The sequence below is a fragment of the Lates calcarifer genome, unplaced genomic scaffold, assembly GCF_001640805.2.
Source record: "Lates calcarifer isolate ASB-BC8 unplaced genomic scaffold, TLL_Latcal_v3 _unitig_970_quiver_1247, whole genome shotgun sequence".
Lineage (NCBI taxonomy): Eukaryota > Metazoa > Chordata > Actinopteri > Centropomidae > Lates > Lates calcarifer.
Window position 1 is genome coordinate 18,714 of NW_026118132.1, and position 16,532 is coordinate 35,245.

Consider the following 16,532-nt stretch of genomic DNA (forward strand, 5'->3'; position numbering starts at 1 on the left):
TGTCAACAGTTTCTAATACAGTCACTGTGATTCTGCAACCCAACTGGTCTGAGATATACAGAGGAGAGACGATCACTGTCAGATGTGAGATCCAGGGAGGAGGAGACACTGAGTGGGAGTATGAATGGAAAACACCCACCTCATTCAAACCTTCAAATCAACATGAACACAGGATCAGTCCTGCTTCATCATCCCACAGTGGAGACTACAGGTGTAAGGGCAGAGTGAAAAGTTCACAACATGAAACAACAGAGTGGAGTTCTTCAGTCAGACTGACAGTGTATGACAGTAAGTCAGATCATATTTCATTTACACTGAAAATCTAAACAATTCATTCAAATGTTTTTGTTAGTTTATCCTGAGATTGTATCTGTTTGTATGTATTATGTGTTTGGAGATAATGTATTGAGAGAAAAATGATTCCATGTCCAGAGACTAGACATCATAACATCTCTTCATTCTGAGGAAATCACTCTCCAACAGATTCAGGTTTGGATTCAGATTGTAAAACCCCTTGAGGCAAATCTTTAATTGTGATATTTATTCATCTTTATAAATAAAATGTATTTGACTTGTAGGTTGTTGTGATATTGCGATGAGAACTTACACATACCTAACAAAACATGAAAACATATCTAACATTTCGTGTTTGATGTAGATTTTTTAAGCCGTAATTTCCGGACTATAAGCCGCTACTTTTTTTCACACGCTTTGAACCTTGCGGCTTAAAAAATGATGCGGCTAATTTATAGATTTTTACGGGCTAACGAGCTTCATGCCGCAAAAACATTTAGACACCTGCGGCTTATAGACAAGTGCGGCCTGTATATGTACTTTTTTTCTTTTTAAAATTAGTGGGTGCGTCTTCTATTCAGGTGCGCTCAATAGTCCGGAAATTACGGTACATGTTTTTGTTTCCCTTAACAGAGAAACCCAAGGCCACACTTACACCAGGCTCAACAATCATACCAGCAGGGGGCAGTGTGACACTGACCTGCTCTGTGAACCCATCACCTGGTTGGAAATACTTCCTGTACAGAGACAATAAACTCTCTGAACCCCTGACCACACATGATGCTGCTTTTCAAACAACTGGAAGAACCAGTGTCTCACAGGAAGGACTCTACAGGTGCAGAGGAGGAAGAGGAGACCCAGTTTACTACACAGAGTACAGTCACTCAGTTAGCATTGACATTGCTGGTGAGTTTGACAACAAACACACAATGTAGAAGAAATCTACTGTGTATTCATGATGTAGCAGAAAAACAAAGAACAGCAAACTTTATGTCTGATGTTCATTTAACCTTCTGGCATGTTTCTGTTCTCATTGTAAATTGTTGAACAGTGTCAAACAGAGCTGTTGTGATTCTGCAACCCAACGTCTCTGAGATATACAGAGGAGAGACGATCACTGTCAGATGTGAGATCCAGGGAGGAGGAGACACTGAGTGGGAGTATAAATGGAAAACACCCACCTCATTCAAACCTTCAAATCAACATGAACACAGGATCAGTCCTGCTTCATCATCCCACAGTGGAAACTACAGGTGTAAGGGCAGAGTGAAAAGTTCACAACATAGAACAACAGAGTGGAGTTCTTCAGTCAGACTGACAGTGTATGACAGTAAGTCAGATCATATTTCATTTACACTGAAAATCTAAACAATTCATTCAAATGTTTTTGTTAGTTTATCCTGAGATTGTATCTGTTTGTATGTATTATGTGTTTGGAGATAATGTATTGAGAGAAAAATGATTCCATGTCCAGAGACTAGACATCATAACATCTCTTCATTCTGAGGAAATCACTCTCCAACAGATAAACCTCAGCCTGTCCTCACTGTGTCTCCATCATGGCTGAGTCCTGGAGCCTCAGTAACTCTGAACTGTGAGGTTGAACATCCATCTGCAGGATGGAGGTTCTACTGGTATAAGACTGTTCCTGATCTGTCACACAACTCCTACAGCTATAAGCTGTTACCTGTTAACAGCAGAGGGACTGAACAGGATTCCTACATCGTTCATGGTCAGACACACACAGCAGGATATGTGTGTAGAGCTGGAAGAGGAGATCCAGTGTTTTACACTGAGAATAGTGAACCAAAGTTTGTCTGGTCTGGAGGTGAGTTTGTTGTCACCAAACAAAATGTTAATATTGGAGGCTTTTAAATTCAGGACTGGGTTGAATATCACTCTCTTTTTGTTTCCCTCTGTTCTTCCCTCATTTCTCTTCAGTTCATCTGAAAACACAGAGTCATTCTCTGCTGTTGATCCATGTGCTCTGTATGATCCAAACACTGAATTTTGTGGCAGTGTTTGTTCTACTGGTGTTTTTAATACTCAAAAAACAATTAACAAATGAATATTCATTGTGCTCTAATTGTAATATCTCTGTGGTTGATTTGACTCCTCATTGTTGTTTTTCAGATCTTCATCCAGCAGCGTCTCTCACAGTGAATCCTGACAGAGTGCAGCACTTCACCTTTGTCTCTGTCTCACTGAGCTGTGAGGGAAACTCTACTGAGTGGAGAGTGAAGAGGTTTAATGAACATGGCTACCAGTCACACTGCTCTGACTGGAGGAGAATGACTGGATCCATATGTAAAGTCTATCTGTCCTCGCCCATTAATGCAGTGTACTGGTGTGAGTCTGGATCAGGAGAATTCAGCAACGCAGTCAACATCACTGTACAGAGTATGTTTAACTGGATTTTATTTTCATTTTGCTTTTTCTAGAACTTGAAGTATTTTCAACATCTCATGTGATTTAATATGTTATATATCAGAGCTGAGGTTTATACACAAACAGTGGAGGTTTTGAGGGTTTGGTCCATTACTCTGCTACATGGTATCTTCAGTAAGTGTATGTGATGAAACTGTATGTGCATTGTATGTGGTCTGTAGATCTAAATAGGTTCTTATCTAATGAAAGTTAAATGTCAATGTTCAGTCTTTATCTCAGTTTAGCAGCATAACAGTCTCTGTGGCAGTTCTTACTTCACTTACTTCAACTCTTCAGAAAACTATTTATGTGTTTCTGATCACTACAAACTCACCACAGTAAATATCTTCTTCCTTCAGTGTTTTGTCAAATTTAGTTTTTGTAACAGACCAACAAAAAACTCAAGGTTTGAGTTTCTTTTTCCCTATTTGTCAAATAAAAAGTGCAAATATAAGATCATTTAATCAGGTGATGGTCAAACACAGGCAGAAGAATTTGCACCAAAATAACTCTGATCTGGATCAACTTGATGTTAATTTAAATCATTTCTATCTGGGGAATAAAAAGCTCTTCCACTTGCAGAAACCTGAAGTTATTCTCTGAAAGGTTTTTACAGCTGCATTTTTTATGTGTTTTGTAAAACTAAAACTAAACACTAGTATATTGATGGGTACATATTAAACATGGTCCCATTCTGTGTAGAGATAATGAACCACAGCTCAGCTTCTCATCTGTGGCTGTAACTAAACATCAGCTCATCATCATCACAGTCGCAGCTTTTCTCTTATTGTGTTTCCAGAGAGAGCACAGTCACATATTGTCCCTTATCATGATGAGGGTTTGGTTTAGTTCTTGTGAGTTTACAGGTGATATGAACTAAAGTTTTTATGTCAGTGATCAAAACAAGTCCTGTATCATTTATAGGACATTGTAGGAAGCTGTTGTTTCTTTGCTCAGAGGTTACTTGTAAGACACAGACAGTAGGTTGTAAGTAAACAAGGTCAAATGTCAGGTCTGATGATGATCCTGTAAAATGAACAAGAACTGCAGAAGAATAAAAGCAGATGTGTAATCTCATCATTGTATGTCACCTCACTCTAAAGGTCTGATCTCTGACTGATAGTTAATATTCTCTGACTGTTTTACAGGTGATTATCATGGTATTATCCTGGTGAGCCCCGTCCATCCTGTGACTGAGGGAAAGTCTGTTAGTCTTGGCTGCAGAACTGAAGAAATGGATGAATGGATGGATTTAGAAGAAAAACTTTCCAGTGTGTTTTTCTATCACAATGACAAACTCATCCAAAGTGACACCAGACAGGAGCTGAATATCTCTGCAGTGTCAAAGTCAGATGAAGGTTTCTACAAGTGTCAGTGGTCAGGAAGAAAGTCAGCACAGAGCTGGATGTCAGTTAAAGGTGAGGACAAGTAAAACTATCTCTGAATTTTCTGCGTGTTGCTGTCTGAGAAAGAAACAGGGTCAACATATTTCTAATATATCTATTATGTAGATTAGTTTTAGTATTTTTTTAGAATTCTGTCTTCACTAAAGCTAAGAGGCACGTGGCTCTCATTTTTGTTGAAGAACTTTATAAATTCCTTTAAGAGAAGTCAGATTTATTCATGTATTATTTATATTTATGTATATAATCCATAATTAATATTTACAGTAGCTGTACTGGAACCTAAGAGCTCTTCATTCCCTGTGTCACTGGTCGTTGGGCTGGTTTGTGGAATCACACTTATTATTCTCCTGCTCCTGTTGTATCACTACAGACAGGGTGAGGCATTTTCCTTCTGATATTAAATGTTTTATTTTTACTCTTTCATCACTCAAATACACAGACACATTCCTTTCTCATAACATAAAATAGCTGTAGAACAGTTTACATTACAAAACCATCTAACAACAAATGTCTTTTTCACAGATTTGTGCTGTATCAGGTTGGTACAACACTCTCTTCTCTGGTCTTAAATATAACAGCAGTACATTATATTTCTGTATTTAACCTACTGTATTTGTTAATGTTTAAGGCTGATTCAGTCAAAGAGGAGCAGTCGGAGCTCCACTGCTAATCACAGAGTCAACCAGAATGAAACTCTACGTAATCAGTACTCTGTTGTCCAAGGTCAGCATTTAAGTTCATCTTGATTATCATATCATTGTTATTATTATTTTTGACTTTTCATCTTGTCGTCATTAACATTCCTCACTAATTTTGTGGTCAGATGATTTTCAAAGAACATTAATCAGAAGCTGAAGAACCTGAGACTGGATCTTGTCCTTAAAAAAAACAACCAGTTGGAGAAACAGCCTCAGGAATTTGCCATATAACATAAATGGGTTTATTCTATGAAAATATCTTATAGACATGTTTGTGACTTGTCCACAGCTTAAAAATCAAACAAAGCAACTGAGGGTTTTTGTTCAAATGTTCTCTGACCTCGGCTTGTTTTGTTCTGTAGGTGATGTTTCTGTCTATGATACAATCAGAGACTCTGGAGATGCTGAACATGGTACAGTATGCACCTTCTGATTAACATGGAGCAGTTACAGCATCATTTATTTCTCTGCTGTTGATCCATGTGCTCTGTATGATCCAAACACTTGAGTCTTGTTGCAACATTTGTGCTACTGATGATTTAAATACTCAACAAACAATTGATTAAAAAGGAATATTTCCATTGTTTTTTTTTTAAATTTAATATCCATGTGATTCATTTGACTGCTCTTTTAGTTTTTGATTAAGAATATTAATCAGAAGTCCACAAGACAGGATGTTGGAGATATTATTTAATTATTTTTGTAAAATGTGGTAAAAGTGGTGTAAAATCAAGTAATGATAATGATTAGTTATTTAAAGTAAGACTTTAATTTTAAGGTCAGAAATGTTGGATTGCTTTCTCTCTCTCACCTCCTCCCAGATCCTCTTTCCATAATTAGGTGAGAGAGGACAGCTTCAACTTTTTCTTTGCCTTGTGTTGAAGGAGTGAGGAGTGAGACAGTTTATCGACCACTAAGCCTCGAACTTTTAATGAAATGTTTTGTCATTTTGTCACGTTTTTTGTTTGAAGTAAACATGGAGAAGTTTTATGTTTAGACAATAAATCCTGAACCCTTTTTGAACCTTGAGGAATATCAGCGAGTGCTTATTATTAGTGAGTCGTACACCTCCTCCTCAAAAGGCTACTCAACAATTTTTAGTGTTTTGAATGAAAGAGTAGCCACAACACAGGACCTTCCTGTGTCATATAACCAGTTGACCATGTATTGTATAGACATGATTGTGACTTGTCTACACCTTTTTTGTAAAATTGTGATGTGACCATTGTTAGCTTTTATACCGTAGGTGATGCTGCCCTCTATGATTCAATCAGAGACTCTGCTGAAAATGGTACAGTATGCACCTTCTGACTAACATGGAGCGGTTACATGACTCCAGGGGACCTGTTCCAAGTGTCTGATATAAAATCCTGTCACTCAAAAATATGTTTATTTCAGGTGCAGGTGAATCCATGGATGTCACATACTCTGTCATTGAACTTAAAAACACCGGGAAGAAGGGTGAGTACTCCAAATATACACAGTCTATTAAATATAAATAAACAGTTCAAAAAGGTTTTGACCTGTTAATTATTATTAACAGGGAAGCGCTGTGAACCAGGGGAGAGCTCTGTTTACTCTGATGTGAAGATTGGAGCTACAGGTACAGTCATGCTTATAGTTTGTATTAAACTGTCTGGATATAATTATGGGTCAACATGCAGTTGAATTCATCTCAGGGGTAGTACCATTCACCACCACTAGGAGCTGCCAGAGTAGGAAATCTTACACATATCTTGGACTTTTGGGTATTTCTAAGTTCATCTGTTTCATATACAGAATGTGTTTTTTATTGTATGTTGTGTGTCATTAGTTTTCAGTATATTTCCATCTCAAAGATATGGATTAAGACTAAATAGTTTTTCTCTTATGTTTTTTATTCTGTACTCGTGCTGTTGCAGATTATGAAATAGACTGTGTGTGGAAATCCTTCACCTTCTGCTTTTTGTCTTCCACACATGAGGGGGCACAATCATAGATAATTACAATCTAAAAATAGTCTATCACTGACATTAATGATTTGTCTGTTGGTATGTTTTGTAAAATTTTGCTGCCAGTTTGTCTCTTCTGTAAAATTATGGCTGCACATAAATTCATGTTCATCCATAAAACCCTGAAATAAGACGAGACACGAAAACAAGCAAAAACACATCAGCTCAGGTGTCAGTGGGGTGATGACGGCTAATTTGTGCATATTTTGATTTTCATTTCAAAATGTGAATCTACAGTCATGAAAAACATGTGGGATGACCCTTTTTATTTTCTTTCTCCCTGTAAATCCATCCATTCATCCATCAGCTGTATATTATAGAGATGTGGCTTCTGTTTTAGACAACAGTCCCATGTACGCCCAGGTGACCAGGCACGATAAAGGCAAACGCAAGAAAAAGAAAGGTAAGTGAAGTCTTCTTACACCTGCAGTTGTTAATGTCCAGTATGTTTGTCTTGAACACAGCGTAGTGTATGTAATATCTTCAGAACTTATAGAATAGTAGTAATTACTTTTTGATTTTTCTGCTATATCTCTTATAGAGTGTCTTTTTAGAAATGTATGTTGTATGTAAAGTTTATTTACATTTACATTACAACGGTAAACTCTGTAAAAGCCATAAACACTCTGCTATGTTGCTGCTTAAAGCACTGAGGACATTACAATACAGTCATTTTACTTAGTAGGGACATTAACCCTGATGATCTACCTGTCAGTTCAGTACATTATCATCTGTAAACTTCTCCATCTCATCATCTCTCTCTTCATAGCAGAATCTACTCCTGCTGCAACTGATGAAGCTGTTTATTCTCAAGTGAATCCAGGAACATCTTCTGGTAATGATGCTGCCATGTAATTTGAATACTGTGATGATTTACTCTACAGATAACTCATAACAGCATGTCAGAAAGCATCTTTACATCTTGGATAACCCTGTGTCTCATTTATTTGTGGTTTTCTTCCAGGTCTGTGAGGAGCTGTATCGAGAAATAGTTGACAGATTTTTAGCACAAAGCAGAAGACTACTGAGTTATTATCTTTAATGTTTTTACAGTTTTTTGTCATTTAGTTTTTGTGGGATACTTTGAATGCAGGTTGTTCTAAAAAGCAGCAACAGTCTGATACAGTGTATTTAGTTTTAGTGCAGGTGATTGTGCAGCTTTAAAGTCGGTCAAGCTCTAGGAGAGGCACCAGCAATTACTCTCACTGTATGTACAATATGTGATGATATTTTACTAACATATTTTGTTAAATGCCCTGTAAGTGTTTTTTAAATTGATACTGTATTTATTTTATTTTCACTTATTTTCACCTTTGTTTTGTATTTTTAAAGGCTGTCAAAGTTTGATCATTTTATGCATCAATGTTTTTCTTCCTTCCTTGACAAAAAGTTGTACTCTGTGGATTATTCCAAATAATCAAGACATTAGTTCCAGTTTTTGATTCCGTTCAGAGACAGACATTTTACAACCTTAACACAAAACAAGTGTCTTCATGATAAAATACCACTAGATGTCAGTGTAGTTAAGGTTTTGCATCATGAGGTTAACAGCAGAGGAAGCCAGTAGAAACAGACACAGAGCACAGTATTGAAGGTGAAGTGTATATCACTGTATATCCTTAATGTAAAAAACAGACAGCAGCAGAGACAGTTGTATTTAAACTAGTCAGTAAATAGAGCTGTTTAGTAGCTGTTGTGTTTATTTAAATGCACTGTGAATGTGTGTGTATGAATTTCTGCTACTTCAACAACAGAAATAAATAAAATGCTAAGTGAATTAACAGTTCAGATTAATTGTGAATGGATTACATGTGACATTCACTCTGTGTCAGATAACTCACTTACATTTGAATTTTAGAGCTTTTAGGTTTGTTGTGATTTATTTTCACGGCCATAAAAAGAGACACATCAGGCCACCAAACACGAAGCATGAATGGCAACATTTAAAGCTGCAGTACACTCATGTATATTCAGTGTTTGCAGCATTGAAACAACTGTTGTGTTTGTCTTATACAGCAGACATACAGCTTGTTGTGTTGGCAGTCATCAACATATCACATACGTCTCAACAAGTGGCACACTGTGTATTTATGCTAAAAAAGGCAATCATTTTAACCTATTGGGTAACCGCTACACTGTGCTAACTGGGAGACAGGTCAGGACTTTGGCTCACTGTTGTTCATAGTTGTCACTATTTTTGTTGTGTTTGAGCTCAGTCACTTCCTGTGGGCAAAGTTGTGACTGAATTTAAATTCACCAGAATTTCACCACAGGACAAAGAGTTTCCGTGGTGGGGTAATTGTTCACTTGTCTCTACAATTCTGAAGCTCAACACTTGCTGTACTGAACTAATATCGTGAGTATGAGTATATCATTTTTAACCCTTGACTTTAATCATTTTGTGCAGATACTTATAGTAGCATCGAGAATTAATGACCATTTGTGAGGCTGCAGTAGCCTACAGGATGAATGTGAGGGGAAGGAGATTAATCACAAATCATTTGATGTCAGTTTTGAGAAAGGAGTTGATTTTTTTTTTTCTTTTTGTAACTTGAGGATGGACAGATGTTGTTCTTTCTGCTGGAGTTTATCTGTGAGTACATCACTGACTAATGATACAGATTAATGAAAATGTTGTAATGAGAAGAACAGACTACCAGAGCTTTGGTCAGTTTCTATGAAAGATTGAACAGAGCAGTCGTGTTCTCAGCATGGTTGTTTTGAAAGACAGATCTTGACTGTGTGATTTAGTGTCGTGGACTGTGATCAATCATCACAGAAAGGTTTTTTAGCAGTGATTTGCAACACATTATCCAACTGTTGTTATTGTATATTGGTAATTTCTGTTTGATAATGTTGTAAGTCTCAATCTTCATTTCAGTGCTGAATACACTCCTCTACAGTGGACAGACTCAAGGTAATTACTTTGCTTTTTTTCTTTTTTCTTTATTCACATTAGATGAGTATCCACCCGCATTACCTTTAAGCACGTCCCATGTCTCTTTCTTGTATTTCCTCAGTGTATTCATTACAGGACACATAGACTGTGACTAGAAAAGTGTTTAAAACTGTGATATTTATTTTGCTAACTGTGCAGTGTTGTGTGAATGTTTGTGTTGTGTGAATGTTTGTGTTGTGTGAATGTTTGTGTTGTGTTCTAGATGCTGTGCTGAGGCTTGAGCCCAACTGGTCCACTTTTTTTACTGGAGAATCTGTTACCTTCATATGTGACATGAAGGAAGGAAAAGACACTGACTGGGAATACACAATCAACAAGAATGATCAAGAATTTGTTCCCTACAATACACATAAAGACTACACATTAACTCTGTCTACAGGCTACAGTGGTAAATACCAGTGCACTGGTCGCCACAAGAGCTCAGGTTTCATAAAAAACAGTAACATCATTTCTTTGACCATATCAGGTAAGTCATCAACATTTTATTACCATGAGAAAGTTTATCATGAGCACTAACACTTTTGAACCCTGTTCATAAGTTGCCCTAATTCTGTTAATATGTACAGTACAAATCCAATCATACTTTTAATCTTTCACTTCTGGAGCTCTGCATTTCAAGAATCTTACATAATTATTTCTGGGTTTTCACTACAAAGATATGGAAAGATTCCCTTATGAAACCAAATACAATACATATTCCACATGTTTTTATTTCTTATTCCAACAGAGAAACCCAAGGCCACACTGACACCAGGCCCAACAACCATACCAGTAGGAGGCAGTGTGACACTGACCTGCTCTGTGAAGGGCTCTGCTGGATGGAAATATGAGTGGTACAGAAGTTCAGGCTCCTCTCATACTCTGCTTGTGAGAGACGGTGCAATAAACAAAGTGATCAGTGTCTCACAAGGAGGCACCTACTGGTGCCGAGGAGGCAGAGGAAAACCAGTCTTCTACTCTTATCCAAGTCATGATGTCTCCATTGAGATAACTTGTGAGTTTAATCATTTTGTTTGGAATAAAACAACCTGTATTCCTGGTTACAATTTTACAGCCATGATGTTTTCTTTGTTGATTTGTTTTCCCTGTTTGTTTCTCATCTGGATATTTTTGGTGTGAACAGTTTCCAATGTGAGAGTCAGTGTGACTCTGCAGCACAGCTGGCCTCAGATATTCACTGGAGAGACGATCACTGTCAGATGTGAGATCCAGGGAGGTGGAGACACTGAGTGGGAGTATGAATGGAGAACTACCAGCTCAGACAAACCTCCAAATCAACATGAATACAGGATTTATTATGCTTCATCATCTCACAGTGGAAACTATGAGTGTAGAGGCAGAAAGAAAAGTTCACAACAGTCTTCAACAAAGTGGAGCGATTCCTTCAATTTGACAGTATATGACAGTAAGTCACATCATATTTGATCAGTCATCATTGATTCAGGCTGAAATTATAATGATTTATATTATGTATACACCTTCATGTTCCTATTAGAATTTAGAGATAGTGGACATAAAGAAATAATGTCAACTATGCAGGATACAGATATTGCATAAAATCCACTAACAAAATATACTAACATGTTTTCACTGTCTTTCCAACAGATAAACCTCAGCCTGTCCTCACTGTGTCTCCCATCATGGCTGAGTCCTGGAGCCTCAGTAACTCTGAACTGTGAGGTTGAACATCCATCTGCAGGATGGAGGTTCTACTGGTATAAGACTGTTCCTGATCTGTCACACAACTCCTACATCTATGAACTGTTACCTGGTAACAGCAGAGGGACTGAACAGGATTCCTACATCGTTCATGGTCAGACACACACAGCAGGATATGTGTGTAGAGCTGGAAGAGGAGATCCAGTGTTTTACACACGTTACAGCCATTCTAAGTTTGTTTGGTCTGGAGGTGAGTTTACTGGTTTGTTTCTTGGTTTCTTTACTTCTCTGTTTGCCTTGGTCTTTCCAGTTGTCTGCCTGTCACAGACTATGTTGTCTTTTTACCTTCTATGTACAAGGGTCATTCAATAAATAAGGTGAATTTTTTGGTATAAGGACTTCTAATACAGATAAAAGCTTACTTTTTTAAAATTTTTCAACGTAGTCTCCCAGCACTGTCACACACTTTTCCCATCTGTGCACAAACTTCCGTATTCCCTCAGCGTAAAAATCTTTGGACTGATGTCTCAGCCAGTCGCTCACAACACTTTTGACTTCATCGTCACTTTCAAACTTCGTGCCTCTCGTGAACGCTTTCAAGGGACCAAACAGGTGAAAGTCTGAAGGGGCAAGGTCTGGGCTATAAGGGGGATGAGGGAGCAGTTCCCAGCCCAGCTCGTTGATGGTCTGCACCGTTTGGGCTGCTGTGTGAGGCCTTGCGTTGTCATGATGCAAGATGACTCCTTTTGACTGATGACCCCTGCGTTTGTTCTTTATGTCTTTCTTGACCTGCCTCAGCAGTTCACAGTAGTTAGCACTGTTCACAGTGCTTCCTTTTTCAAGGAATGAAATGGTGATTGGGCCTTGCATATCCCAAAAAATGGTGAGCATCACCTTCCCACTGCTCCGTCCTTCTTTAAACAATTTAGCCCACTTGTAGACATTTTTTTGGCTGAAACATGTGGCACCATACACAGTTGACATTCTCCTAATGAATTTCAATGGGTTTGCACCCTTCAGCAACCAAAAACTTGATAACTGACCGCTGTTCAATCCTGGAGCATGCTTTTTGGTCGGCCATCTTTGTTAATCGCCAAAACTCTCAAAGTTTTTTTTAATCTGCAAAAGAAATTAAATCCATGTGGAAAAAAAAGTAAAACAAAAAAAAAATTTAAAAGTAAGCTTCTATCTGTATTAAAAGTCCTTATACCGAAAAATTCACCTTATTTATTGAATGACCCTTGTACATTGTGGTGACCCTACAACTTCCTTCCTATAAAAACAGCATGAAGTCAATTTTTTTTTTAAATTATCAGGATTTTATGTTTAAAAAAAATACATAAAAATAAAAAAAATAAAAAAGTTTGACTCCAACTCAAGTATTTGTCAAATATGTAAACAACAACACACACAGCTTCATTTACATTCCACTGTTTCTAAACTTGAAGGTTTTGCTCCAGATCCTCTTCCTGTCTTCTTTTGCTGGGACAATTTTTCATTACCTCCACCAACCTTTAGTTACTCTCCATTGAAAGTAGTTGTTAACAGCAGTTCCACAACAGTTTTCAACTACATCCTCAGTTTTGCACATTGACACACATTCCAACCTTGAATTTGATTTTGACCTAATGATATTGTACAATATATCTCATGAGGTTTGACCGTTTGTTTTCCAGATCTTCATCCAGCAGCGTCTCTCACAGTGAATCCTGACAGAGTGCAGCACTTCACCTCTGACTCTGTCTCACTGAGCTGTGAGGGAAACTCTACTGAGTGGAGAGTGAAGAGGTTTCCTGAACATGGCTACCAGTCACACTGCTCTGACTGGGGGAGAATGACTGGATCAATATGCAGTATTAGTAGTTTACAGTACACTGATTCACTGGCGTACTGGTGTGAGTCTGGATCAGGAGAATTCAGTAATGCAGTCAACATCACTGTACGACGTGAGTGTTAATCAATTCATTTTTGTTTCTCATTGTTTATTCAGTGTCCTGTAGATTCAGTCTATGTATAGTAGACGTACATAGACTTCACCTCTGACTCTGTCTCGCTGAGCTGTGAGGGAAACTGCTGAGTGGAGAGTGAAGAGGTTTACTGAAAGAGTCCAACTCAGTATTACAGCATACATTATTATTAGTATTACAGTCTACATAGGTCCACCTTTATAGAAAATAAGTTGTCAGTCTTCATCATTAGTGAATACTGCATGCTTTTAATAGTACTAGTGGCTTCACTCACTTCCTTTGTACACTAAAGGGATTTTCAAGTTGTACATGCACAAGCGAAAGGACTTTGTCAGGTCACTGTGTGCTGATTTTATAGTTTAAAAAGTGTGAAATAATCTAATCTAATAATAGTACGTCAACATAAAGCAGCTGATCTCTGAATAAAGCTTCATATTCTTTGACTGATTCACAGGTGATGGTATTATCCTGGTGAGCCCTGCCAATCCTGTGGCTGAGGGACAGTCTGTTACTCTTGGCTGCAAGTTGAGAACAGAAAATGTTGTTTCTAATGTGTTTTTCTATAAAAATGACAAACTCATCCAAAATGATACAAGAGGGGAGCTGAATATCTCTGCAGTGTCAAAGTCAGATGAAGGTTTCTACAAGTGTCAGTGGTCAGGACAAGAGTCACCACAGAGCTGGATGTCAGTTAAAGGTGAGAATGATTAAAACAATTTCCTCTGCTTTTATTTTGAAAGCTGTGCTACAGTCTGAAATAGAAATAATCACTGAATTAGAAATCGGCTGCATCAACCTATTAGTTTAGAAATGACCTTATACATTATGGTTTTCATAATGAAATATTAGACTATATTCTTTCTTTCTAAATTTTGTTACCAATACTTGATGCGACTGTGAGTGTTTTGATAAGACCTTGATGTTATTTGCACTATGAAAAGAAAAGTGTCAGAAATAATAATGATTATTGATTATAGCTGTGTCCAGGTCTGAAAGTTCTTCGTTTCCTGTGCTGCTGATTGTTGGGTTGGTTTGTGGAATTTCACTGATTATTCTCCTGCTGCTGTTGTTTTGCTGCAGAAAGTCTAAAGGTGAGATCTTTTCCATTCTGATATTCAATAACTCTGATGAGTGAGATGTATCCTGATGCAACTATATGTACAGCAGCAATACAAAACCATTTAACGTCTAATGTCTTTTTCACAGATCCATGCTGTAACAGGTACAACACTCTCTTGTTTTATCTTCAACACAACAACAACACTTAACATGTTTTTTACTTTAACTACTTTGACCTTGTGCTATTTATTTTGTCCACATGTGTCAGCCTCCTCCAGTCTCAGAGAAACAATCAGAGCTCTGCTACAGACCAAGATGAAAATCAACAGCCAGTATACTCGTCTCTTCTCCACGGTCAGCCTTCCATCTAATGCTGAATGCTCTCACAGCTTTTTCATATCCAGTTTGTTATATTTTACAATAATAACATTATACCCTGTTCTGCAGGTTTCAAACACATGAAGTGACTAACCTGATGTAATTTTCATTTCTATTGATGTGCAGGTGACATTTGTGTCTATGAATCAATCAGAGGCTCTGGGAATGGTGGGAATGGTACAGTATAAACTTTGATTCATGCAGAGAAGTCTGAGAATGATGTGATTTTAACTGAGTGAGTAAAATCCAAGTAAAACCTTCTCATTTCAGGTGGACAGGCAGATACCACTAGAAATGTTATATCTCAGATTGAGCTGAAAGGTGTTGGAAAGAGAAGTGAGTACATAACATATGAAACATAAATGATTTGATTGTTAATTCAACCAGCAATCCCCTAATGTACATGTATCATGTGGCTAAAAGTATCTAGCTCTAATTGTAATATTAAAATGTGATATTTGAACATTTCATTTCCAAACCACAGGCTTTAATCTGCTGCTATAACAGCCTGCACTCTTCCTGCCCAAACATCAAAAACAGCCCCAGAACACACAAAGTACACACTGGTATCCATATACTTTACATGTGATGAAAAAGAGCTTGATTAATTTTTCTGTATGATCTTTACAGGAAACAGAGATGATCCAGGGGAGAGGTCTGACTACTGTAATGTGAATCCAGATTCTGCTACAGGTACAAATATTAGCTGTCGGCTATTTAGCTGTATTTATTGTTGCCTCCAAATTACAAATGCATTCAGTAAAGCCTGTAAACAGCCTTGATAATGTTGTAGAGGTAGTGTGTCATATTTTTCATTTGTAGCTATTGTCATTTTGTTCCAGGTCCATAAAGAGAGGTGCATCATTGACAAAATAAGAGACTCATGACATGAACAACAGCATGAAAAACATAAATCATGTTTAAACATGTTTAACAGCATTTATACAACTGCTGCCATCTGAACATTAGACACACACCACTTTATGCAGTTTTGTAGCAGAACATATGAGAGGATTGCATGATCTGGATTTAATTTCAGCATCAATGAAACATTACTGAAACAATTTGCTTTTGTATTTATGCTTATTTTGCATATTTTTGTTACAATAATGCAGTAACTTTGTAGGTTATATAGACCACTGGACCTTTAAAGTAAGCTGTGATGTTTACATTGGTTTTCTCAGTCATTATTTACAAATGACTTAATGGGTGATTACTGGATGACTTAATGAATGGATGATGAGTTATGTTGGATGAAAAAAGCATAATGTAGATGTTTTTTTGTTTTTTTTTACAAACTGATGTGGTTGTTGTATAATGATAAATTAAATCTTATGCTGAGTTTCCTTTATGCATTCTTATTTCTGAGTCTACTGTAGCAGGAGGCAAATGAAACTGCAAATATCTTTAATCAGTTTAACATGTTTGCAAACCACAGGCCTTGTTAACTCTGGAAGTTGAAAATAACTTAGTGATTAATTTATTGTTTTGGTCTCAGTCAGTGATCTTGTAGAAAATCAGTTCTAAAATTACAAATGTTATTGATACCATTGCCTCTAAAGGAGGTCATCTGTGGCAAGGCAAGAAAGTAACGTGGAGAAATGCAACACTTCACATGTATGATTTTCAAATTAAAAATGAAAGGTAGGCTTATTCCCCAGAATCACTGTCAAAAATAACAATATTTGCCTTAT

At 37.2% G+C, this 16,532-nt stretch overlaps 3 protein-coding genes across 3 annotated transcripts; all 3 read left to right on the forward strand.

Moving 5' to 3' along the window:
- The first annotated feature begins 840 nt into the window (after positions 1-840).
- LOC108880656 (obscurin) lies at positions 841-8,599 on the forward strand. The gene is made up of 15 exons (XM_018672254.2): positions 841-1,200; positions 1,346-1,624; positions 1,820-2,122; positions 2,428-2,694; positions 3,870-4,139; positions 4,392-4,502; positions 4,650-4,665; positions 4,756-4,850; positions 5,188-5,238; positions 6,072-6,116; positions 6,224-6,286; positions 6,369-6,428; positions 7,157-7,219; positions 7,586-7,651; positions 7,781-8,599. Exons 1-15 carry the CDS (start codon positions 906-908, stop codon positions 7,786-7,788), a joined length of 1,992 nt encoding a protein of 663 aa, XP_018527770.2. The 5' UTR covers positions 841-905; the 3' UTR covers positions 7,789-8,599.
- Positions 8,600-9,381: 782 nt separating this feature from the next.
- On the forward strand, positions 9,382-11,412 carry LOC108880655 (Fc receptor-like protein 5; the record flags this gene model as incomplete). The annotated part of the gene is made up of 6 exons (XM_018672253.2): positions 9,382-9,409; positions 9,698-9,733; positions 9,978-10,241; positions 10,503-10,769; positions 10,899-11,180; positions 11,381-11,412. Coding segments are annotated over exons 1-6 (909 nt in total), but the record flags the coding sequence as incomplete, so codon positions are not given.
- Position 11,413: 1 nt separating this feature from the next.
- Positions 11,414-15,880, forward strand: LOC108880657 (low affinity immunoglobulin gamma Fc region receptor II-b). The gene is made up of 10 exons (XM_018672257.2): positions 11,414-11,684; positions 13,111-13,380; positions 13,856-14,098; positions 14,379-14,492; positions 14,608-14,623; positions 14,729-14,814; positions 14,965-15,015; positions 15,109-15,174; positions 15,469-15,531; positions 15,681-15,880. Exons 2-10 carry the CDS (start codon positions 13,269-13,271, stop codon positions 15,686-15,688), a joined length of 759 nt encoding a protein of 252 aa, XP_018527773.2. The 5' UTR covers positions 11,414-11,684; positions 13,111-13,268; the 3' UTR covers positions 15,689-15,880.
- The last annotated feature ends 652 nt before the right edge of the window (positions 15,881-16,532 follow it).